A 25,942-nucleotide genomic window follows, 5' to 3' on the forward strand; every position below is an offset into this window, starting at 1 on the left:
TTCTGGTCCTCCCCGGGTGGCGCGGCAGGGTGAGAAGGGGCTTCTCGAGTCAGTTGCACCCCACCCCGTCCCTCTCTCCATGCTCCTCTCACTAGCTCACGCGGGAGGCTGCTGTCACGGCCAAGGATACCCAGGAGCAGGAGGAAGCAGAGCACATTCAGGGGCAGAAAGAGGCTCCCTAACATGTGGGGAGGTGACAAGACTGAGAAGCACACCGACTCCAGGGGAGACCCCAGAGCACAGAGCGGCGCAGGCCCAGGCAATCCCAGCCTGGGAAGCGAGCAGGGGCGTCGGGGGCCAGGCCAGGGAGGCGGCCTTCTTGGAGTGAGCGTGCTGGGGGCGGTCCCCCCCACAGAGACGGACCTCCACCTCCAGAGGGCCCAGCGAGGGTGCTAGACAGAGCGGGAGCGCACCGCTCAGCGAGGACAGTGCTGCGTTAGCAGCCGAGGGGCGGGGGCAGGACGCAGAGACAGGAGTCCAGGACCCGGGCAGGGGCCTGTGAACCGCGGCTCGCGCGCGGAGTGAGCGGGGCATCCACCCGGAAGGCACAAGCGCAGGTGGGAATCTGCTTCCCGCCGGGCGTGGGAGCTGGCAGCTGGGAGCGCGGCTGGAATGCCGAGGCCCATCAGGCCCGCGGGGCCTGCGCTGCGGCCTCGCCCCGCCCTACGTCGCCCCCTGAGCCCAGGAAGGTGTCCCCCTCGCCCCTCCTTCCGCAAAGGCCTTCCTGCGGCACGCCATCGCGCGCTGGTACCCCCACTGCCGGCGTCGTGTCTCCAATCCCCGCGCCGGTCTGCGTGCGGGCTGCCTGTGCGCCTCCCGGCAGAGGAAAGCAGGGGTGCTGGGGTCACGAGCAAGGGGACGACGTGGGGACTGTGCTCCCCCGAGGCATGTGGACGTGACACTGGATCCACAGAAGCCACAAGTGTTTCAAGCTGCCCAGATTTATCTTTTTAAAACGAACTCTTGGCCACAACTGTGGAGGAGAGAACCGGGCAGGGGCTAGCGGGGGAAGCAGCTGAGAGCTGAAGATGGCAGGACCACCCCGACACCTCCCCTTTGCCTCCTGCTGCCCGCCTGGGTCCCCAGAGCAAGGTTTCTGACCTTCCGGCCCTTGGTTGAAGACTAAAGTCGTGTGCAACCCCGGACCCCGCTCCGGTGGTGGGGAGGCAGGGGCGGGGACTCACATCGGCCCTCACTCCTGGGGAGCCGGGGACTGGGTCTCGGATGTCAATGTCACCGGTTCCTGGATGAAACCAACACGCCTGCAGGAGCCCTCAATTATCACTCGTCTTTGCACGTGTGCACCCCTCTCAGGACCGAAATTCACTGCCTTCGCCCCGTGAACCACCTCCCCATCCCACGTGTCCCCAGCCTGGCCCCGGGGGTCCCCGGTGGGGCTGCGGTCGCAATTCTGTTTTCCCAGCCACGATCCTCGGCTCCCACAGGCGCTGCCCGCCTGCGCTCCGGCACGCACCGCTCACAACGGCGGAGCGTTGCACATCCTCACCCACTGGCTGCTGGGTTTTGAGCCCCGCGGCCACCGGGCTGACCCAGCCTCACCACCTCCCGCACGGGCCGGCCCTGGTCAGGGCGCGCCGCCGCCCGCGTGCCGTTTCCGGTGCTCGGGGAGGTTGGAGCGATGGCTGAAGGGCTTCCCACACTCCCCGCACGCGTAGGGCCGCTCGCCCGTCTGCGTGTGCCGGTGGCTCGCGAGCTCCAAGTTGCGCACGCAGGCCTTGCCGCACACGGCGCAGGCGAAGGGCTTGGCGCCCGAGTGGATGCGCTGGTAGCTGAGCAGGTTCGAGCGCTGGCTGAAGGCCTTGCCCGACTCAGCGCACGGGCAGCCAGGCCGCCTGGCGAGAGGCGAGGGGCTCGCTGCAAGGTTCCCTCGGATACCTGGGGCCTGGCCCCCGCCGTCCCACAGCCTGGGGGCTCCGGCTCCCCTCCGGGGGTCCCCTGGCCTGCTGTTGCCTCCAGCGTGGCATGCTGCTGCCGACCCTCCTCGGCCTCCCTCGGGGCCTCTGCCGGGTCTTGCCAGGCCCCCAGGTCTCCAGACACGGCTCCCGGGAAGGGGCCTCTGGCGTCAGTCTTTGGCACACTCCAGGCGGCGTGCTTTTCCCTGGAACCACCTGCTGGGCCCACCGTCCTGGGCACTCCACGTTGCCTCTGAGAGCTGAAGTGGGAGAGAAAGCAAATGTCTGAGAGAACCCAAAAAACACTAAAGAGTGGAGCAGAGGGGCCCGCGGGTTCCAGGAGAGACTGGATCGTGGGGGACCCGGGGCAAGGGCCGGCTGGATGGAGGGACAGCAGGCCACCACCCCCAACTTTCTCTGAGTTGGCCTTGGAGGCCGGTGTCCCCTCTTCAGCCTGGAACAGGGAAACCAGGCAGGTGGGGCTGCAGATGCTCCAATTTCCCCCTAGAGGAAGCATCTGAGGCTGACTCTGAGTCAGATGCCAGCCCTGTTGGGTGTTGGTAGCCCGGCCTGGGATGGGGCAGGCTGCAAGACCTCTATGCAGGCCGAGATGGTGCCACTCACACATCCCCACACCTGACCCTGCAGGAGGTGCTGTAGGTGGGAGTGTGGGTGCCAGGACTGTGCAAAGGCTCAAGCGCGGCCCTCCTCACCCGCACCAGCCCCGCTCGGGGCCTCCATCTCCCTCTCCACACAGGGCAGCTCCAGGGCCTCACCCTCACCTCCTTGCTCCACACTGGGGTCGCCAAGCACCAGGGAGGTGGGGACACCTGTTTGTGAGGATGAAGATGGCCCTGGCCACTTGTGGAAACACTGGATGTGAACTTCCTCCACCCCAGGAGGCTTGAGGTGACCATCAGACCCAAACCCTGGCTGTGTCTGTCTTCCTGGCCCACCTCACCCCTACCCTGACCCCTCGGCAGTCTCCTCCACCCAACAGGCAGCCCAGCCAGGTTAGAGCACATCAGGCTTCTGTCTGGGTCCAACCAGGCTGGGCCAGCTGCCTGAACCCACGATGTGAGAAAAAAGGTTCCATTTTTGCCTGAGGTGCTCCCACACTGGCTGCGTGAGAGGGAGAGACTTCCACTGTCTCTGGAATGACCTCCCATACTGGCCCCACAGCGCTGCTCTCTGGAATGAGCTCTCAGGTGTAAAACGTGGTGGAGGCTGTAGCCTTCCTCACATTCCTGCATTGCCCAGGGTGTCTGCCCAGCATGACTTTGCTGACGTTCACCAGTATACGAGAAAGTTAAAATGGGTCCCAAAATGCTGAGCATAGAACGGTCGGGGCCTGTGTTTTCATTTCTGCAGGACTTGCAAAGAGGCTGGTGAGCGCCAACTTTGTGACTTTAGCCCCCATCCCAGGGTGGAGGCGAAGTGGCCAGGAGAGCTGTGTCTTGGGAGATTTCTGTGGAAAGAGTACTGGGTGACTGGGTCCTACCCTGTGGGTAGGGAAGGGACCGCTCTCCCTCATCTCAAGGCTGGGGAAGGCTTCAAGGAGACCACCTGGAGAGAGGACTCTGGGCTGGGCCTGCCTCAGGGAGGATGGTTTTCCCCAGAGAAGGGGGATTTAAGCCCTGGGTGAGTGAGTCCTGGATTAACCAAGACCTGGGCCTGTGGGGGCTGTTGAAAGCAGAGGACACTATTAGGTAAGACTCTCCCAGGGTGAATTCCCACGGGGCTGCTGGGACTGGTTTTCCACGCTGACCTCTTCCCTGTGGCCTGAGCTGGGAGTTTTGAGCACCCATCTGACTCCCTCTCTGTCCTCAGGAGGGGCTTTTCATGGTGTGAACTTGGCAAGGACAGATGAAGCATGCAGTCCCCACCCCATGGAGAGCCTCCTACATCTGGGACATGGGACGGCACCCATCCGCACAGCATCATGAGGATCACCTGGGCCAGGTACACAATAAACGGCTGCAATGGTGTCCTGCAGGCCATGCCCAAGAATGGAGAGCCAACAGCTTTGTTACCCCAAGAGGCCTTTGCATCTTCCCCTTCCCAAGAGACAGGAGCTCAGGAATGGGAGACACAGAGTGAAGGGTGGCTTGCCGGGGCTTTGCTGCAGAATCCAAGGCCACGCTTGGGAACCCCATTGGAAGCATCGAGGCCCAGACTCTGAAGGACTTGGTGCTGAAGCCAGCTCTGCCCTCCCTCTAGGCGCCTCTGGCTGGGCCACGTGGCCTCCGTGATTTGGGGGGAGAGGCGTCCCTGCCCTCCCAGTTAGGGCGCAGATCAAATGGGGCGATTAAGGGCAGAGTGCCGAGCATGGTGCCTGGCCTGTAGTAAGTGCAAATATTGGCTTCTGGAGTGGAGAGCCGTGTGAATGTCACTTTGGGACATGTGGAGGATGGAATGGGGGAAATTGGAATCACATACATATAAAACCAAACATACAGGTAGGAGAGAAACATGCTGTTCCAGGTCTGCCCCGGATTCCCTCCTAGGAGTTGTGGCCGCACCTCTGGGTCTCCTTCCTTGATGCCCCCCACGCCGCAGAGTCTAACCTGGACTCCTGCCAAGAGACCAGCGCGGGCAGAACCACATGGCTTGGACATAACATGAGGACGCCCCCATCTGCCAATCACAGACCAGGCCAAGGCTGCCCTGGAATCTCACCTCCCCCACAACGGGGGCTCCCCCGCTCTGTGACGACTACATAGCCGCCCAGGGGTCGGGCAGGCTGAGGCCCCGCCCCTCAAGCTCAGGCCGTTGGCCTCCGTGAGGGTCAGGCGGCGTGAAAAGTCTCTCTCCCAAAGCCCAGGGAGGCATCTCCAAGATCTCAGGGAGGAGGCGGGGGCCCAGCTACACTAGAGGGTGTGCAAACGCCTGAGGCCACCAAGGGCTACTGAAGCCCCCAGGAAGGGGCAGGGAGAGGTCCTGGGTTCGAACCATATCTCCTCCATGTTCTGGCTGTGCCCCTGGGGAGTCACTTTATCTCGCTTCCCCACGTCCCAGCGGGCGCGGTAGTGCCTCCCGCGGGACGCAGAGGGACAGACTCCTGCGATAGTGACCCAGCCTCTGGGGCACGTCAGTGCTCCATCCCGCCTGAATCGGATGCTATGCGCCCGGTTGGAGAGGGTCGAGTGGCACTCCAGTGTGCGGGAACTGGTGGACGCGGTGCGTACAGAGTGAGGTTTAATAGCGCTCAACACGTCGGAGAGGTTCGCGGGAGAGGTGCCCCGCCGCCCGCGTGCCGCCTCCGGTGCTCGTTGAGGTTGGAGCCCTGGCTGAATGCACGGCCACACTCGCTGCACGCGTAGGGCCACTCGCTCGTGTGCGTGCGCCGGTGGGGGACCAGGCTGCAGTTGCACACGAAGGCTTTGCCACAGGCGGCACAAATGAAGGGCCTCTCGCCTGAGGGCAGGCGCTCGTGTTGGCGCAGCTCGGAAGTCCTTACCGCACTTGGGGCAGCCGTAGGGCCGCTGGTCCGTGTGCGCGCGCTGGTGCTGCAGCAGCCCCAAGCGGCCCTTGAAGGCCTTCTCGCACAGCGCGCACGCGCGTAGGGCTTGGCGCTGCTGTGCGTGCGCTGGTGCCGGCTCAGGTTCGAGCGCTGGTTGAAGGCCTTGCTGCACTCGGGGCACGTGTACGGCTTCTTGCCCTTGTGCACGCGTCGGTGCTCCACGAGGTGCGAGAACAGGCCGAAGGGCTTGGCCGCACTCGGCGCACTCGTACAGCTTCTCCCCGGCCACGGGCGCCCGTGGGGGCCGCGGGGCCCCCTCACCACAGTCCCCGCAGGGCGGACACCCCAGCAGGAAGGCCCTCCGCGGGCCGGGCCGCGGCGCTCGGCCGAGTGCGTCCTCCGGTGGCGGTAGAGGCCGAAGCAGCGCACAAAGGCCTGGTCGCACTCGCAGCACTCGTAGGGCCGCTCGCCCGTGTAGATGCGCTCGTGCTGCAGCAGGCTCGACGTGCGCGTGAAGGCCCTGCCACACTCATCGCACGCGTACAGCCGCTGGGCCAGGGCCCTGGGGCGAGGACTCGAGGCCTGGCCGCCCTGGGGACACATCGAGGGGCCCTCGCCCACCTGCTGCTGCTCGTTGGGGCCGAAGCGCTTTCTGCACCCGGCACACGGGCGGCACTCCTTGGCCTCCTGCATCAGCTCCTGCGGGGCTAGTGGGGCCCTCCAGGCAAAGACCTTGCCGCACCGGCACACACGCTCCACCAAGGGTCTCTGCTGGAGGGGGGTCGGCTTCGGGGTCCTAGGGAAGGTTTGGGCATCTGTGCGCTGTTCACAGGGTGGATAGTCTGTGTGGACCCCACACAGCTGAGCCTGAGGGGAGCTCCAGAGCGGCGCTTGGCCTCCACAGTGGTCACATACTGGGGGCTTCTCCCCAGGGGATGCTCTGTGATGCCACATCAGACAGGAGTTATGGTTGGAGGCCCTGGCACCCGCTGGGCACTGACAGGGGTCCTCCCCAGCCTGCAACCAGGTCAGGGTCCTGAGAGGAGGTGGAGGCACACCGCTCTTACACCAGGGGTCCAGTTCCCTCACTCTGAAGAGTCCCTGGGCTGGAGCTCACACCAAGGCCCCAGCTCGGGGAGCCCCCACCCGGGGTAGTCGTCCTGCCACCCGCTGTCCCTCCACGCACATCTCCTTCCTGAGACAGGTGTCTCTTGGCTTTGTCCTCTTCCGAGGGCCTCAACTCTGCCTTGGGCCTCTCCTCCTGGTCCCTGTTGGCTCCCTGGGGATCTGCCTTGGGGATGCCCCCCTACCCAGAGTTCTGGGCCTAAGCCTCCATCCTGGGGCCAGCCCCCAACACGGTGTCCTGGCTGTAGGATCTGGAAGAGTAGAGGAGAATTGGAGGTTGGCAGTTCCCAGGAGGGGAGAAGTGGAGAACCGTGCCAGGACTGATGCCTACTGGGTGGCCCCAGCTCTCCGCAGCCCAGGGAAAGGGGACAAGAAATGACATGGGCAATGAGAACCCTGGGGCCTCCTGCCCCTACTCTCAGCCACACCCTAGGCCACCACCAAGGCCCCAGAGAACAGCTTCCCTGACTCTCTCTGCTCCCCAGCATCATCTCTCCTCACCCGTTGCTGGAGCACCATCACCCCTGGCTTGGGACCTCAGTGGCCCCCTCCCCCAAACAACAGAGACACCCCAATTGCTCAGCTGTCCACTCCCCAGAATACTTCCTCCACTTCTGAGCACTAGCCTCCCAGCAGCATGCCCTCCTGCCTCCCTACCTTGGCCTGGCCCAGCCCCATTCACTTGCCATCAGCCAGCTCTTCTGGGAAGTGTGAGATGGGACTCACCTGGCAGCACGGCTGGACACCAGGTCTGCGTCTCCCCACTTCTCCCAGGCAAACTTAGCTCTCAGGTCTGGCAGCCTCATCCATAAAATGGGTATGATAACTGTAAAAGTAAACAGCTGAGCGTGGGCCCCGATCATTCCAGCATGAGCCAACCCCATGAAGGCCTTATCCCTGCTCCTACTATTTCCAGTTCCACCATGGCCATTATTAGTTTCCTGTTGCTGCTGTAACAAATTACTGAAAATTTAGTGGCTGAGAGCAAAGCCAATGCATCTCAGAGTTCTGGAGGTCACAAGTCCTAAATCAAGGTTTCAGCCGCATGGCTTCCTCCTGGAGGCTCAAAGGCAGGATCCATTTGCTTGCCCTTTCCAGCTTCCAGATGCCAGCTACCTGTCTCACGGCCCTGTCTTCCATCTTCAAAGCCAGCAGTGAAACACCAGATGTCTCACTCTCTGCTTGAGTCATCACATCTCCTTCTTAGACTCTGAGCCTCCTGCCCTTTCTTAAATAAAGTCACTGTGATGACACTGGGCTCCCCAAAGAACCCAGGATAACCACCCATAGCAAGATCCTCAATCACACCTCATCGTCCCTTCTGCCATGTGAAGTAACATTCGCAGGATCAGGGGACCCCCATGTACACATCTTTCAAGGAAGGGGGCATGATGCTGTCTACCACAGTGGTTTCTTCCAAGCTCTTTATACAATTTACTGGGAAAACACAGTATACTCATCAAGATGCCATTCAGGTGAAACAAACTATAAATGTTTAGCCTGGAATCTTGAAGGACACACATTCAGCTCAGAATGGTCCCATTTGGGGCATGGATGCAACATGCAGAGCAGAGAGGGTGACTCTGAAGTGCGGCCAATATGCACAGAGGGGTCAGAACAAGAAGGCTCACCTGGTGCCTAGAAAATGGAAAGGAGGAGGAAGAGGACTTGCATGTCGATCAGGTTACTGATCAATGACCGTCACTGACAACTGACCTATTAAAGAGCTGACACATAAGAATGGGAATTTTCCCTAGGTTCTTGTTACTTCCAGAACTGTACAGAGTTCATTGACCTCCCCACCCTCCAGGGACACTGGGATCTTGGGCCTACATAAAAGAATGTGTCTGGGCTCGGAGCCGGAGATGGCCACTTCAACCCTGACCCCAAGGCACAAGTTAATAAGAAAATGTCCTGCGTCATGTTCCTTGTCTGGGCTGGCCACCCCCACGGGCACCTGACCAGACTATTAAAACATCCCATCCGTGAGAACAAAAAGATAAAAACATCCCATCTGTGGGAACAAGGAGAAATAACTCAAAGTATCTAAATGTCTAAAACCGTGAGTCAGAACCCAAAAAACATTAGGATAAAAGGGAGTCACAGGCATAGAACAATTAGGAGTTTCACTGTGGAGAGGATACTTTGCCTCAGACCCGGACAATTGGCACTCCCACCCGCCATACCAACTAGTGGAACTTCCAGGTTTATTATGGTGTGGATGTAGTAAGTACTGATTTGTTGTTTGCTTCCCCGCTCCTCGTTCTGTTCCCCTTTATCAATAAAATCTGATTGTTTAAACAACCAAGTAGCCTTGGCAGTACCTGTCATTCCTTGCCCTTTGTGGCTATGAGCAACAAGAACAAAGATCTGTGCAGCACAGCCTCAGGCAACGAATATGTGACCACAGTAAATCCTGCCTCACTGAGCACAAGGTTCAGGTTCCCCGTGAGCTCTGTGTTCCCTCTTCTGTGGAAGGCAGATTCCTTTATCAAGCATTCCAGAAGCCTGAGTTGACTCAGTGAAATTGCTTGCTCCAACTCTTCCTTGACACACTGTCACTTTTCCACCCATTTTGCAAATTTCTAACAAGCAGTTGCCCAGGGCCACCCAGCAGCCTGAAGTAACTTGATCAGGAACTAAAAGGAATCAGGAAGCATTTAACCAAGACTCTCTCCAGGTTTCCAGCCAAAGACACTTCAGAGTGAGTGGACGTAGTTCTCCTCAGGATGCTGCTGTCAACTGTCTCTGGAGGATGGTTTCGCCCTTGGACATCATAACCACAATGGCAGAAATGCATCACAGTCAGCACTCTGGCAGCAAACGTGTTTGAGTGGAAATGAGACACACCTAATTGACTAAGGGGGAAAACACAGAGTTAGACACGTCCTGCAGATAGTGAGGGGCCATAGAAGCAGCTCAGTCGTCACTGCTCTGCTCTTCAGGAGCCCACCTGCCAGAGCATGAGAAGCTGAAGGGCCTGCGTTAAAGGTGGCCTGTTTGGGGGCCGGCCCCGTGGCCAAGTGGTTAAGTTCGCATGCTCAGCTTCAGTGGCCCAGGGTTTCACTGGTTCACATCCTGGGCATGGACATGGCACTGCTCATCAGGCTGTGCTGAGGCGGTGTCCCACATAGCAGAGCCAGAAGGACCTACAACTAGAATATACAACTATGCACTGGGGGGGCTTTGGGGAGAAGGGAAAAAAAGGTGGCTTGTTGGGTCATGTGTTCAGCAAGTAACTGGTCTGGGGTATGCTCTTAAAGATGCAAGTGTGACAGTAAGGGCAGGACCCCACCAGGACCTGAGGTTTCTCAAACAGCCCTCACTCCCATCGCAGTGATCATTGCACAAGCCTCCTGTGCCCTCCAGGCCTGTGTGAGACTGGCCTTTGACCCAGGATAGGTGAGGCCGCTCCTCCCCATTGGCACCTCAAAGCCACACAGGGCCTGGGTTAACTAAGACTTCATGAAGCTGCGTCCAGGACCACGAGAGCACTGATCCTTGATGGTGCCACTGAGCAGGGCTACTTCCTTGGAAATCCAACATTTTTCCCCACTGTGGCAACTGCCATTTTGTGCCTTGGTTGTTCCACCTGGCAAATTAGCCAGCTGGAGCTCGAGACCAAGGGGGAGTGCTCGGAGGCCCTAGGGTGAGGGACTTCTGCAAGAAAGTGTGAGAACATCTGTGTGACACTGAACACTGGCATGTGTGTACCCTTAACCGAGTGACTCTTCACCACATGAACCAGGAGGAGAATGTGAGAGGGAAGCCTCTCTTTCCCAAACACCTGTGGCTTTGAGTCTGAGGATATTCTTTCCAGATGGGAGGCGGACTGGCTGCTAACCTACCCTGTGTTTGTGTTTCTGCCTGTCCGCTCTGAGATACTGACTGTGCAGCGTCCCAAGAACAGGAGTGGGGAACGACATGGGCATGCTGAGGACCAAGCAGCTGTGGGCCCCACCTGCCCACCAGCACTGACCATCCCAACAGCAGATCGATATGAGTCTAACCTACAACAGAGACCATGCCCAGGGCTGATGGAGCCAGGCTCAGTGACCATGACTCCTAAGGGGTCCTCAAAGGCCCTGCCTGGGGGAGGCCAAGGGCCATGCTTTCTTTAGAATGTGGAGCTTGCTGTAAAATAAAGCAGACAAGCTAAGGGGTCCAGGTTTCAAAAAGTGTCACTTGCACACTGGGACCAGCAAGGTGTTGGAAGTAAGCCCTGTCGTGCCACCCTTGCTGCGGGTGAAGTGGTAGCCCCATCCAGCACTCTCCACATTCAGTTTGCCTTAACCAGGACAGATGGGTACAAAGACCTGGCAGAGAAAAGGCAAGTGCAGAACGCAATCCCACATGGCTGGTGGAAATGTAAAATGATGCAGCTAGCTGTGGAAAACAGCCTGGCGGTTCCACAAAAGGTGAAACACGGAGTGACTGCACAATGCAGCAATTCCACTGTGAGGGATCCACCCAAAGGAATGAAAACAGGCGTTCAAGCAAAAACGTGTACACCAATGTTCATAGCAGCACTAATCACAATAAAGGAGGAAACAACCCAAACGTCCATCAGCTGATGAATGGATAACAAAATGTGGTCTAGCCATACAATGGGATATTACTCAGCAACAAAAAGGCATGAAGTACTGATACATGGTGGGACCTTGGACAACATTATGCTCAGTGAAAGAAGCCAGACACAAAGACCACATATTGTATAATTCCATTTATATGAAAAGTCCAGAATAGGCAAATCCATAAAGACAAAGCGGAGATCAGCGGTTGCCAAGGGCTGAGAGGAGGAAGAATGGGGAGTAATTTTGCTTTAATGAGTACAGAGTTTCATTTTGGGGTGATGGAAATGTTCTGGAGTTAGACAGAGGTGATGGTTTCACAACATAGTGAACATATTAAAAACTAAAAAGTATACTAAAAACCAACCTGAATTGTACACTTTAAAATGGCTCATTTATGTGAATTGTATCTCAAAAAAAGGGGACGCACCCATGACACAAAGTGTTCCTGCCTTGGGCATGCCCAGGTGTCTGCCCCAGGGTAGCCTCACAAGCCCACCCAGGAACATCCAGGATGTCACCTGAGCCCCAGCCACAGGGACAGTACTGTGTGGGATGGAGGTATGTGTGTGTTTTTTACACAATACTTTTGTAATAAGAAAAACAAGGTCTTCAAAATTGTTAGGTAAAAATAAAACATTAACTTCTCACACATGGCCAAGCTGACTGCACACTGCACATCAAGCAGACTTTTCACATCAGAAGCTTAACCTCCGGGTTGACAGCATTCTCCCCCAGAGCACAGACTTTTCTTTAACAAGATGTCTCTTAGTCTACTCATCTCAAGAAGAAAACTCTTTGTGGGAAGCTGGACACACCAGCTGGGAATACTGGGCAGCATGCTGGGGCACAGGGTGCTGCCTTATGATGTCCCAAGACCCAGGGCACTGCCATCACGATTTACAGATGGGAATGGGCAAGGGCAAGACTCAGGGAGGACACAGCTCGGGAACTTCCACCGCTGTCTGTCTGACCACAGAGCCCTGTCCTCCTCCACACCCAGGCTGCCCACTGGCTCCCCACCACTGTCCATGGAATTCAGCTCTGACTCTCAGGCATGGGCTTCACCCTCTGGTGGGTGTCTGCCAGCCACAGAGAGCAGTACAGAGCAGACCCATCCCGCCCACCTCACCAGCCTCCCCTGCACCCCTGAGCCTCTGCCTCTGTGTACTGCAGGTTTTGCAGAATTCCTTGGTCTGCTTCTGAGAGGCCAGGGTGACCCTGTGGGGGCCAACTGCAGAGCTGCCGCAAAAGCTGCCAGGACTCCCTACTAAGGGGATCACTCCGGGCACACTACCAGGCTGGGATCTGAGGTTCCCACAAGGAAAGAAGGGGCTCTCTAGACATGAGCACTGATGTGGGAACCCTGTCACCTCCTGCTTCCTCAAGCAACCATAGCCCCAGGGTGAACTCCAGCCCCTCACACAGAGGAGGGGGCCCCACAATGGGTGCTCAGCAGCAGGAGAGCAGGTGCCCAGATTTCTGTGCAGGATGCCTGGGGAAAGACAAGGGCTTCTACAACTGTGCATCCCAGAAGCCCCATAGCCGGGATCCAGGTCCCGCTGACATGACACCAGGTGGCTGTGTTCCAGGTGGGAGAGACAGTAGGACTTGGGCACCTGCCATGCTCTTGCCCCAGCGCTTCCAGTAAATACTGCCTCCGCAGGGTCATGTCTGCTGGCCTTTTGCCTCACTTTGCACAACAGCTGGCAGCCAGAGCAACACCCCAGGCCAGCATCCAGCATGACCTCCTGGACCCCCAGGGACCCAGAGGCCAAGGACCCACCAGAGTGGGAGAAGACACCTGAGGGGGACAGCCTGGCCAACCCAGGATAGCCAGTTACCATGGAATCAGTGGACAGGCCAGAGGATGGATGGCCTAGGGCATTAAGTCATGCAGGACTGGGCAAGTTCCCCTGAAGAAAGCCGTAATGGATTGAACGATGCCCCTACCCCCCAAAAGATACGTCCATACCCTAACCCCTAGAACCTGTGAATATGACCTTATTTGGGAAGAGTATTTGCAGATGTAGTGAAGGATCTTGAGATGAGATCATCCTGGATTCCCTAGATGGGCCCTAAATCCAATGACAGGTATCCTTATAAGAGGGAGGCAGAGAGAGGAGGAAGAGGGCAAGACAGGAGTGACGCAGCCACAGGCCAAGGAATGCCTGGAACCACCAGAAGCTAGGACAGGTGCATGGGATGGCACCTGCCTCAGAGCCTTCAGAGAGTGTGGCCCTGCCGACACCTTGATTTCAGACTTCTGGCCTTCAGAACCAAAAGAGAAGAAATTTCTGTTGGCAGTAATTTGCTAAAGCAGCCACAGGAAAGTGACACAGAGACTGGTCCAGCACCGCTGATAGGATGGGTGGGTTGCATGGGGGACTCTCCTGATCCCTGCTGATGCAGTCAGAGGACTGCTCAGTGCCTAGACAGAGGGTCAGGGAAGACTGGGCGGTCACAGGAAGCAGCAGTGGTCCTGACCTGGCAGGAGAGACCCTGAACTCACAGGAGTCTGGGGCTGAGGGGCACCCGTTAGCCATCTGCACAGGGCATCTCTGGGAGAAATGTCCCCAGACACCCCACTCCCACAGGTGGTTCCTCTGCCCATTTGCAGCATGAGACACAGCAGGTGGAAGCTGCAGACCATGGCTGCTTCTCTCTGCCTCTCTCGCCCTGCTCCCAGCCTGTGCTATCAAACTACCCTACCCGCACCTGGGTGACCTTCCAGTCATGGACCCGGGATCTGAGGCTGGGAGCCTGTCCCTGACCCTGCACTGCAGCTGTCCCAGGTGTTGACAGTGACTTCCCATCATCTGGGTGAGCACCCCTGCACCCTAAGTGCTCGCCCAGCCTCCTCACTGTCTGCGGAGCTGCAGGTGGATGGGACTAGGACACGGAGCAGCCATCTTCGGGCAGCTAGCGGGACTGAGCGCTGCAAAACCCCCGGCAACAGCACGTGGGAAGAGGTGACTGCGGCTGAATGTCCTCAGAGCTTGGACAGGCCCACTGAGACTGACAAGAGGGCAGCTTGGAGGTGTGGAGAGCACAGGGTGGCTCCACCTGTCTGGGTCACAGCACACCCCCCCGACCCCTCCTCCACGACAGCCCCAGGGCCAGAGACCCCAGCCCGGCCGTCCTATTCTACGCCGGACATTCAGTGCGAAGGACAACAGAACAGCCAGCGCGCAGCGGCTTCGCGGGCGTCTGGAGGGGACGCGACTCTGGAACTGGGACTGAGGGAGGCGGAGGGGCCACCGTGTCCCGACGGGGAAAGAAACCGGCAACCGCAAGGGCCGGGGGCGAGGCCCGAGGTAGCAGGGAGCCGAGGCGGCCGCGGGCAGACGGACTCGATCCTGGGACGCGCAACGGCGGCTCGGGGCCTCGCGCCTCCCCTCGGGCCTGAGTCTCCACACTCAGGATGGGCGACGCGGGAGCCAGAGCCAGAGCAGACAGACGCGCTCGGAACCGAAGCCCCGACGCGCCGTTGGCCAGCCCGGACCCCGAGCAACGGACGGGAAGAGCGCGGGTGAGGCCTCCGTCCCGGACCCAGCGCGCAGGGCTTAGGAGGGAACAGGGGTATGGCGGCCCCGCCTCGCAGAGTGGGGTCACGGGTACGTGCAGAGCGCCACTTACTCCCTGAGGCGACCCGCACGGGTCCCCTAGTCCCTGCCCCACACGCATCGCAGAACCTTCCTCCCTCCTCTTCCGGGCCGCCGTAGCACTGAGGATTAGGTTTCCCTGCATGGGACGGCGGGAGCACTCACGGGGGCTGCTGGGAAACGTAGTCCGGCCCTGCCCGGCTCCCTGGTCACGCCAGGACTCCCGGTTGTTATAGCAACTGGAGCAGGCTACGCTCAGTAGGCGGGACCCAGACTTGCGTCAGCGCCAGGGAGTCGGCCTCCCCGACCGACCCAGCAAGGCGAGTGATTGGCCGTGACGATGACTGACAGTCATCACTCCCAGTCAGACTTCGGGAAGTCCTGCCATTCCCAGCCTCGCTAGTGCGGAAGAATGAGGGGTGGGAAACCCTTGGCTGGCTCTGAAATGTCCGGGCAAGCGGGCTTCGCGCCAGCCGCTGAAATCGGAATCTCTGGGAATAAGGCTCGAGCAGTGGGTGTCAGAGCCCCACAGCTGATTCTAATACGTGCATCCGGTTGGAGAACCACGGCCCCCCAGCCCCAAAGATGAGGCCAACCCTGCTTGGTCTCCTGGGCAGGCCTCCCTCCCATTTACTCCCATTTCCTCATCTTGTGCCCATCTATTCAGTGGCTCCTGCCCCACACAGACACTTCTAATTTTGCTAGCCCGTCTGGCTCATGTATTGCATTCAGCCATCCAGGGTGCCAGCCCCACCTGTCTGCTCCACTCTGCATCTCAGGGGCACTGGGGCTGTTCACTCCGTCTCCATCCCATGGATGTCTGGAGACCAAACACCCTGCCTCGGGCTCTGTCTCCCTGTCCAGGGACAAAGTCAGGACGTGGTTTGAAGGCCTGTGTGGGGCTTACCATGCTCAATGAGGTTGGAGCGGTGGTGGAAGGGCACTTGGAGGTCGCCTGCCCGTGTGCCTACCCTGATGGCCCTGCCAGGTGCCGCAGAGGGAGTGCAGCTCCTGGCTCTCTGTGCGGGTGCCCAGTGCCTGAGGAGGTTCTATCACTGGCTGAAGCCTCAGGGCACTCCCTGGGGCTTCTCACTGCTGGGTCCCTCAACGAGGCTTACCAAAATCGAGACTTCTCATGCCTGAGTACACAGCCTGCCGGAAGAGCTTCCAGCTCTTGCAAAAGGACTTTCAGCTCTGGGTGCACAGAAAGGGCCTCTCCATGGAGTGAATTATCTGGTGCAGTCACAGGCCTGCCCACGACACAAAGGCCTTGTTGCCCTGGGGGCAGGCGCGGGGTGGGGGTGGGGGGGCGGCGCGGGCTTGCACGGGAGGAGGCTGGAGCACCGACCGAAGGCTGGCCCCCCAACTGAAGGCTGGTCCCGGTGTGGGAGGCTTGTCTAGATGGGGGGTGGCTTCAGGGTCTGTGGGTCTGCCGGCCCTCCTCGCTTTTACAGAAGCCTGTTCCCTAAGTGTCCCCCTGCCCCCCCAGGGCTAATACTGGGAGGAGCGCCGGAGAAGCACCTCACTATACTCACTGGTCATACATAGGGGGCTTCAGGAGCAAGACCGTTGGTCATGCAGGGGCCCGGAGAGGAAGTGGGGCTCTCACAGAAGGAATCTAGCTCCCATGAATTGTCAGGTCCCTGGACTGGGACTCAAGCCAAGGCTGCAGCCCTAGAAGCCTGCACCCTGGGGAAGTCGTCCTGCCATCTGTCACCCCTCCACACAGGTCTCCCTCCTGAAAGGAGAGTCTCGCAGCTCTGTCCTCTGCAAGGGGCCTCACTCCACCTCAGGCCTCTCCTGAGCGCCTGGGACAGCTCATTGGGAATCAGCCTCAGGGACTCTTCGGGCTCAGTGTCCTAGGCTGGAGCCTCCATCCTGTAGCCACCCTCCAACTCAGAGTCCTGGCTGCAGGATCTGGAAGAGTCGAGGAGAAATGGAGAGGCTGGCAGTTCCCAGGAGGAGAAATGGTGTCAGGAGCCATGAAAGCAAACCGCAGCAGCTGAGGCATCCTGGATGGCGCGGCCAAATTTCAAGAGTCTTGAAAGCTGTAAAAAGGGGAGAGACATAAAGAAAGGAATTTCAGCAGGAGCTGAAGGCAGGCAGCTTAGTGAGTGGGGTGGTCAGGGGTCACCTCTTTGCCTCTCCAGGCTTGCTTCCTCCCCTCCTCTCCACTGTCCTTTCTCGCCTGTCTGACCACTAGCCCCCTGCTGCCCTCTGCCTCCCTCTGAGCCATCCTCTTCACCACCTGCCCTGGACATACTTCTAGACTGCTCATCGGACAAGCCACATCCAATGCTAGCCCTTGGTGGCTGTGCCAGGCCTATGATGGGAACTGCTGCTGACCAGGGTTGAGTCCAGTGGATGTGTGGGGTAGACAGAATAGTGGACCCCAAAGATGTCCACACCCTAATCCCCAGAGCCTGTGAATGTTACCTCATATGGCAAAAGAGACTTTGCAAATGTGATCAAAGATTATGAGATAGGGAGATTATCCTGGATTATCCAGGTGGGCCCTAAATCTAATCACAATGGTTTTTATAAGAGGGAGGCTGAGAGCCAGAGTCAGAGAAGGAGATGTTATGACAGAAACAGAGGTCAGAGTGATGTGGCCACAAGAAATGGAATGAGAGTAGCCTCCAGAAGCTGCAAAAGGCATGGAACAGATTCTTCATTGGAGCCTTCAGAAGGAATGCAGCCCTGCCTACACCTGATTTTACCCCTAAGACTCACTTTGGACTTCTGACCTCCAGAACTGTGAGATAATAAATGTGTATTGTCTTAAACCACTAAGTCTGTGGTAATTTGTTAAGCAGCAAGTAGAAAACGAACACAGTCTCCATGAGGCACTGGGAGGTCTCTCATTTTCCAGCTCTGACCTGTCTCCCTTTTGCCAGAGCGAGGGCATGCCTCAGGCCCAGAGCCTCTGCCTTCAACATTGTCAAGCACAGTTTAACCACAGTGGTCTGTCCAGGTATTTACACCTGGAGTTCTCTTCTTTTTCTGGCTAGCTTTATGTTTTGGTTGAGGCTGTCAAGTTTCCTTATTAATAAATGGATCTAAGCAAAAACAAATGAGTAGATGTTAATCAGTGGTTCTCAACCAGGGAGAGATTCTGTGCTCTGGAGAACACTTGACAATGTTTGGCAACACTTTTGTTGTTACACATAGGGATGGGGGTTCTACTGGCATCATTAGGTGGAGGCCAGGGATGCTGCTAAACATCCTAAAATGCACAGGGCAGCCCCACCCCCACCCCATGACAAAATGTCAGCAGTGCTCAGGTGAAGAAACCCTGGTGTAAAGAAAATCAAGAGGGGCTGGCCCCGTGGCCAAATGGTTAAGTTCATGCACTCTGATTCGCCTGCCCAGGGTTTCGCTGGTTCAGATCCTGGGCGCGGACATGGCACCACTTGTCATGCCACGTTGAGGCAGTGTCCCACATGCCACAACTAGAAGCACCCACCACAACTAAAAAATATACAACTACGTACTGGGGGGATTTGGGGAGAAAAATGGAAAAAAAAAATTGGCAACAGTTGTTAGCTCAGGTGCCAATCTTTTTTTTTTTTTTTTTAAAGATTTTATTTTTCCTTTTTCTCCCCAAAGCCCCCAGGTACATAGTTGCATATTTTCAGTTGTGGGTCCTTCTAGATGTGGCATGTGGGATGCTGCCTCAGCATGGCCTGATGAGCGGTACCATGCCCACGCTAGGATCAGAATCGGCAAAACCCTGGGCCACTGAAGCGGAGCGCAGGAACCTAACCACTCGGCCGCAGGGCCAGCCCTCAGGTGCCAATCTTTTTTTTTTTTTTTTAAAAAAGAAAACTGAGAAGTACAGGTGCCACATGCAAGAGGCAAAGGTCATCATTTGGGCAAAGTGGGACTGGGCTTGGAGTTAAGTGAAAAAAGCCAGTCATAAAAGGCTACATATCCTATGATTTCCTTTCTATACAATGTCCAGAATAGGCAGATCCATTCAGAAAGTAGAGTAGTCGTTGCCAGGGGCTGGAGGAAGGGGGAAATGGGAGTGACTGCTAATGGGTATGGGGTTTCTTTTTGGGGTGATGAAAATGTTCTGGAAATAGACAGTGGTGATGGTTGAACAACTTTGTGAAAATACCAAAAACATTGAATTATATACTTTGAAACAGTTTTATGCTGGGTGACTAATATCTCAATTTAAAAATTACAATAGGGGCCGGCCCGGTGGCACAGCGGTTAAGTTCGCACATTCCACTTCTCTGCGGCCCGGGGTTTGCCGGTTCGGATCCCAGGTGCGGACATGGCACCGCTTGGCAAACGCCATGCTGTGATAGGCATCCCAAGTATAAAGTAGAGGAAGATGGGCCTGGATGTTAGCTCAGGGCCAGTCTTCCTCAGCAAAAAGAGGAGGATTGGCAGTAGTTAGCTCAGGGCTAATCTTCCTCAAAAAGAAAAAAAAATTACAATAAATAAATAGAGTGGTCAGTCGAGGCCTCAAGGAGAAGGCAGAATTCAAGGGAATACCTGAGGAGGGGAGGGAGTGAGCCATGGGGCTTTCTGGGGAAGAGCATGTGAGGTGAGGAACAGCAGGTGCAAAGTCCCTGAGGAGGCTTGTGTGGCTGGGGTGGAGCATAGGGGAGAGAAGGGAGAGGAGGGTAATGGGGCTATATCTTGTGGGGCTAGCAGGCCATGGTGCGGACTTCGTCTTTTCCTGTGAGTGATGCAGGGAGCCACAGAGGGTTTTGAGCAGGGGAGGGATGAAATCTGACTTGGGTTTTTACAGGCTCCCCCTGGTTGCCATGTAAGGACAAACATTTTCCTCTTTGGGGCCCAGCTTGAATCTCTAAATTTCTGCAGGGTTAAGGAGTGTCTGAAGCCCCATGGCTGTGCCCGACTCCCAGACACAAGGAGCCTCACACATCCCCACCTAAGGTAGAGCCCCATATTCATACTTCCCTGGAAACCCCGGAGATAGCCTTGCCCCTTGTGACAGCCAGCCAGGGTCAGGGGGCTAGTCACTTAGCAAGGTCGCTATCTGTCTGCCCCTCCTCCTCATCCTAATGACCCTGGCCCAGAGGCCTCTTGCCTATCCCTCCCCATTCAGCCTCTATGCAGACCCCTGGGGGAACTGAAGTTGCCAAGCGGTTAAAGGATGCAAAAGAGAGCCCACAGGAGAAATATTTCTGGTATACAGCTCAAGGTGGCTGCCTCTGGGTGCTTCTGGGGATATAGGCCATCTCTCTCTACATCTCTGTGATCATACCTTTCCTGCATTTTCTCCAATAAGTAGGTATTACATTTGGGAAAAGACATAAAATCCGAAGGCATCACGTTTTTGCTGTTACAACATTTGAACGACCTCCTTGTCCTAACACCTGGGCTGCGTTATCTATTGCCGAGTAACAAACTACCCCATACCATTTCATCAGGCCGTGTGTGCAGAACGGGATTTGGGCAAAGCTCTATACTAACCGGAGCTTCAGCTGGGGAGCTACAAAAGCTAGGGATGTCTGGGCAGCATCTGCAGCCTGGCACACAGTAGAGCTCCGGAAAAGTCTGCAGAACGGACAGCCCATTTTACAAATCAGAAAGCAGCCACAACACTAAGAGAACAGTTTAGTGGATACCAGGGGAAAGGTGGGGTGGGGGGTGGGGACAAAGGGTGAAGTGGTGCACCTACAACACGAATGACAAACATTAATGTACAACTGAAATTTCACAAGATTGTAACCTATCATTAACTCAATTTAAAAAAAAAAGAAAAAGAAAAAAGAAAGCAGCCACAACTTCTGAGCGCTCGCTGGGCACCGCCCGGCCCTGAGCTAAGACCCAGACACGGACTGAGTCAGTCCTCGGCCAAGTCTGCAAGGCGGCGGCACCCCGCCCATTTGACAGGCGGGGAAGCGGGGACTCAGAGAGAGGAAGCCAGGCGTGGGCCCAATGCTCAGCCCTCGGGTGTCCAGGAATCTGCAACTTTTAGCACCCAGAGTCACCGCAAGGCTTCAGAGGCAGATAAGGGGCCACCCGGAGAGAGACGAGAGCCACAACCCCCCAGGAGGCGCTTGCAGATGGGGAAACTGAGGCCAGGCAGGAAAGCCTCGCCTCCTGGCTCAGCCCGTGCGGCCGGCCTCTGGGCGGCCGTCCGCGAAGCGGCCAAGGCCTCGGCTTCGTCCCGACGCCTCTCCCGCCCCGCGAGCCCCGCGAGCCCCGCGCCTACCCCAGACCTGAGGATGGGAGGCCTCCTCCGGGGCTCTCGCCGGCCCTCTCAACGGCCTCGGACAGAGGCTCCGACGCGGCGCTGGCCCGGCAGGCTGCCCTGCTAGGCCGCAGTCCACTCCCGGGCCGGCCAGAGTACCACCCCGCGCCCCTCCGCTCCGGAACCGACTAACCGATCCCTTCGCGGCTCCGCCCAGACCTGAGCTGCGGGGAGTCCAGCCGCTCGTCCCTCAGCGGAGCCCTGAGTGGGCTGCTCTGGGCGCCCGGAGGACTGCCGTCTCGATGGTTCTCCAGGCCGGCGCGGCGTCCAGAGACCCTTTCCCCCGTCAGTGACCGCCAGAGGAGGGCGGGACGCAGCGCCTTTCTTCCGCCTCCTTTCGGGTCTGAAGGAACCGGTAGGAAAGGCCAGCGCGGGGGCTTCAGGGAAATGGAGTTCCGCCGGCTCCGATCCGGACTCTAAGCCGGGAGGTTCTGCCGCGGAGAACCGAGCCAGGAGAGGAACAGGCGATCTCGTCTGGGCCTGAGTGAGCGTCCTGGTTACCATGACGACCGCCAAACCTGCCCCCTTTCCGGGTTTCACCGGGGGCGTGGGGCGGAGACTTCGGCTTCCGGGTAAAGCGGAGCCTTCATGCGATTCGCCATTGCCTTGGAGACGCCTCGCACCGTCCCGCCTTCCCATCACTTGGACGCTGGTGATTGGTCGTCCCAGGGGAGGGCGGGGCTTCCGGTCCGGGTCCACGCTGTCCCTCTGGACAACGTGCCGGACGGGGTTCAGCCTGAGAGCCCCGCAAAAGTTTGCGCTTTGACCTTAGACCCCTCCAAAGTCCCAATGGTCGGGTCCTCCCGGTTCCGTCACCTGTAACTTCCTAAATTCCCGTCTCTAGTTCTGCGAAATCCGATGCCTGCTTCTCCCCCAGTTCATGTCTCCGAGTTTCCCCAATATTGGTTTCCAGTCTCCAATTCCTGCTTCCGGGTGCCCCCAAATCCAGGTCCCTCTTTTCCCTGCAGTTAAGGCCTTGGAGTCCCCCACCCAAGACCAGGTCCCCGTTTCTCCCCCAATTTGTGCCTGACACCACCAAACTGCAGCCACCGGGAATCCGTGTCTGAGACTGTTCTGAATTCATATATCTGGTCTCCAAAATCTGAGATTCTACACCGACTAATTCTGGATATGTGGATTTCCAAAATATGTTTCTGGGTTTATCCTTAATCCAAGCCCCTGAGACCCCCTATTAAGACCATGTTCCAAGGTTCCCAAACTCAACCCAGTTCCTCAGCTCTATTCTTTCCCCAAGTGCTGCAAGTGAGGGGACAGGTCTGGATCTGATCCAGCATTGCCACCCCAGCCCTACACATTCTGCCCTGTTGCCCCCACCCCAATTCTGCAGAGCCACCCTGTACATGTGGTCCCAACTGACAGCTGAGCAAATTGAGTTTGGGGAAGGGGCTTAGGCTAGGTCACCCAGCAGGTCCTGCCTTGAGGTCCAGAATTCCCACTGCTGTAACAAGCACCCTGGCCAATCCACTCACCTCTGTGAGCCCATCTTGAGACATTCTGGTCAGCGGCCAGGGCAGTGGGAGGCCCAGGGCAGGGGGAAAGATGAACTTGTCATCTGCCAAGGAGCCGTGGGAGTAGGAAACAGTCTGACAGGAGAGACAGTCCTGAGGGAGTTGGAGGAGCAATGAATATGTTTGTTGTGTGTTCATTTACTTGTTCCTTTACTCAAGCAGGCTTGGAATCAAGACTAGCCCCTCCTCGGTAATTACATGGTCCCTCCTGAGCAGACTTTTCTCTGAAGAGGGAGGCGCCTAAGGGGCAGGGAGAGTCCCTCTCTGGGTCATGCCAGATCCAGTGGGAAAGCCTAGAGTTGACTGAACTCATTGGTTCATTGAGCAAATATTTCTTGGGCACTTTGTACGTGCAAGGATCCCTGAAACTGATGGAGACACGATGCAGAGAGGGAGGAGAGGCCAGCCAGGACAGGTGAGGCCAGGCTCTGGGGCCAACTGCCTTAGAAACCCAACTCTGCCCCCTTTTGCTGTGTGACACTGGGCAAGTTACTTCACCTCTCTGGGCCTCTGTGACTATCTGTAAAACGGAGTGCCCATCTTATAAAGTTCTGAAGACTAAGTGATCTGATTCCTAGACTCCTAGTGCCTGCCTGGGGTCAAGGAGGGGCTTTCCAGGGCTGACCTTAGTTAGCAGGTGGCCAGGAAGAGGGGCAGACTGTGGTAAGGAGGTCTTCTGAACAGAAGACAGCATGACTAAATGTTCTGAGTCTGGAATTGGTGTGTGGTGGAGGAGGGAGGCCCTGCCACTTGTGTCTGCCTAAAGTGCAGAGTGGGAGCAGCAAGTCCTATGAGGGACTAGGGAGGTCTGGCCCACACACCCACCCATTGTTTATTCAAGTTACTTGTGAGCAGACACTGTGAGCAGGTTCAGCACTTGCAGCTGAGGACACAGCAAGGAACAAGCCAGACAGACTCCACCCTCACAGAGCAGCCAGACCGACAGGGCAGAGGAGACGGCCAGGGAACAAGGCAGAGAGTGCAGGGGTGGCATCATAGACTGTCACCATGGATGGTCAGGAAGAGCCTCACCAAAAAAGTGACATGAAAGCAAAGATCAAGATGAGGGAGAGAGTCTTGAGGGTATCTGGGATGTATTATTTCCTGAGGCTACTGTAGCAAATCACCACAAACTTGGTGTCTGAAAACAACAGTAACTTATTTTCTCACGGATCTGGAGACCAGAAGTCTGAAATCAAGGTGTCTGCAGGTCCATGCTACCTCTGGAAGGCTCTAGGGGAGAAGGCTTCCCTGCCTCTTCCAGCTTCTGATGGCTCCAGGTATTCCTTGCCTTGTGGCCGCATCACTCCAATCTCTACCTGTCTTCACGTGGCTTCTCTGTGTTGTGTCTTCTTTTTCTTTTTTGAGGAAGATTAGCTCTGAGCTAACTGCTACCAACCCTCCTCTTTTTGCTGAGGAAGACTGGCCCTGAGCTAACATCCATGCCCATCTTTCTCTACTTTATATGTGGGACGCCTACCACAGCATGGCCTGTCAAGTGGCGCCATGTCTGCACCCGGGATCTGAACTGGCGAACCCCGGGCTGCCCAAGTGGAATGTGCACACTTAACCGCTGCGCCACTGGGCCGGCCCCAAGTGTCTTCTTCTTCCTATAAAGATACTGCTATTAGATTTAGGGCCCACCCAGGTACTCCAGGATGATCTCATTTTCAGATCCTTAATTACAGCTGCAAAGACTCTTTTCAAATAAAGTCACTTTCACAGGGCCCAAGGATTGGGATGTGGACATATCATTTCAGGGGCCACCATTCAACCTACCACAGGCCAGCATCCCATGGGAGCAGATGGTGGCTGGGTCAGGGTGGACCATGATGGACCTGCCATGGGCACAAGACCAGACTTGGGACTTGGGCAGAAGCAGGCCTGGCCTGGCTCTGGAAGGCAATTGGGTAGATCCAAACCTAGCACATTTCAAACTGGATGAGAACCAGGTTGGCATTTTCAATGGACATCCCAGATGCTACTAAGAGCAGTGAGGAACAAGTGTGAGGAGGACAGGAGGCCAGCTGATAGCAAGACCAGCTAACAGACGGGCAGACAGGAGAGGCATCTGCCTGGACAGTGGAGATGTAGTCTGGTGGGGCCCATGGGGTGCCTTCTGGGAGGTGGGGAGCCTGGGCCAGGGCTGGTCAGCTCAGGGTAGACGTGATGCACCAGAAAGTGAGGGGGGGGGGCGCCCTGCAGAAACTTTCCACCCTTCACCCTGAAAAACACAGTGCCAACAGCCCTAGACGTACAGGGTCAGACAGATCTCATCCCTGTGTCCTGGGGACCTGGAGAGGCTGGGCTACCCCAGGATTGGCAGATGCTGTGTGAATCTTAGCTATGCAAAGTAGCCCCCCATCCTCCACCCCATGAGGCTTTACTGGTGGACCTCCATCCTGCCCTCCAGGGCATGGGGGGAGGTCACACTTGTGAGGTCTATAAAGATGTCCACTATCAAGCCACCACAAGTGGCCAGGCCACAGGCTCCAAACTGGCCTTGTCTGATTCTGTTCTCATTTTCACACTGAAGGGAGAAACTGAGGTTCAGAGGGGTGGGCCCCTGTCAGTTCCTGAGGAGAAAGAAGCTGGGTTAGGGGGGCCCCCCTCGGGATCCTGCTGAATGTGGGGGCGACAGATGCCTCTGCCTATTCCCTGCTTCCTCCCAGTCAGCGTCTCCCTAGGGCCTCCCCAGGACCAAGGAGGAGCCCAGTTAGTCCCTTCCCAAGCCCTCAGACCCCAGTGGGAAGCCCGAGGATGCTACCCTGCACTTATCAGGGTGGAGGGCAGGGGTAAGGGCCATGGGCTGCGGGGGCCAGGGGCCTTGGCCTCAAGGTACAGCTTCTGTGCCCCCACTGGAGACTGAGCCCGTCTAACCTCCTGCCCAGGTCAGCTTCAGGGTCTGTGTCCTGAGCATGAGCTGTGACTGACGACAGTCCAAGGGGACCCAGAGTCTCTGGTCTGAACTGCTCCTGGAATTGGGGTCAGGGCATGGGTGAGCCTTTACTGTCAGTCAGCAACAAACAACGCGGCCGCTCAGCACCTGCTTTTTGCACGCCCAGAGGGTGGGCAAGTGGAGCTGCTGGGGACCATGGAGGACCACCTGGGTCAACTGGCTGGGCCCCTTGGGGTCTGTGTAGGAGAAACACGCCCCTGGAGGGTGAAGTGGGCACCAGGACATGGGGAGCCCCAAGGGGCCCTGGAGACCAGCTCCGCCAGATGCCCCCTCATGCCATCCTGCTGGCCAGCATCGGTGTGTGGCCACAGAGATTGTGGCCTCTGGGAAACCCATGGGTGGAGTGCACGTCCCAGCTCAGCTCCAGGGTCTAGGATTATTAAGCACCAGAGGTATGCGAAGGGCTGGCACATGCTCTCCAGGCTGGCCGCCGGGGTCACTGGGTAGGGCTGCAGAGTGGGCAGGGCACCCACCATCGTGCTGACCCCCTGCACCCCGACCCCCACACCTCCCCGCCTGCGATGACGGTACAGGAG

General features: G+C 57.4%; 2 protein-coding genes across 2 annotated transcripts; both read right to left on the reverse strand.

The window, feature by feature from the left end:
- Window positions 1–923: 923 nt before the first annotated feature.
- LOC103567808 (transcription initiation factor TFIID subunit 4) lies at window positions 924–25,882 on the reverse strand. Its single transcript, XM_070632445.1, has 7 exons — window positions 25,794–25,882; window positions 24,227–24,285; window positions 22,409–22,491; window positions 21,542–21,626; window positions 21,078–21,261; window positions 15,796–16,089; window positions 924–2,173 (listed from the first exon to the last, which is right to left on the reverse strand). The coding sequence occupies exons 1-7, from the start codon at window positions 25,880–25,882 to the stop codon at window positions 1,504–1,506; spliced, it is 1,464 nt and encodes a 487-aa protein (XP_070488546.1). The 3' UTR covers window positions 924–1,503.
- Window positions 4,990–9,359, reverse strand: ZNF837 (zinc finger protein 837). The gene is given in 8 exon segments (XM_070558849.1): window positions 4,990–5,362; window positions 5,364–5,473; window positions 5,476–5,628; window positions 5,630–5,742; window positions 5,745–6,400; window positions 6,402–6,752; window positions 7,228–7,327; window positions 8,826–9,359. Coding segments are annotated over 8 exon segments (1,731 nt in total). The 5' UTR covers window positions 8,833–9,359; the 3' UTR covers window positions 4,990–5,121.
- Window positions 25,883–25,942: the final 60 nt, after the last annotated feature.

Source organism: Equus przewalskii, chromosome 9, assembly GCF_037783145.1.
Source record: "Equus przewalskii isolate Varuska chromosome 9, EquPr2, whole genome shotgun sequence".
In the NCBI taxonomy this organism is placed as follows: domain Eukaryota; kingdom Metazoa; phylum Chordata; class Mammalia; order Perissodactyla; family Equidae; genus Equus; species Equus przewalskii.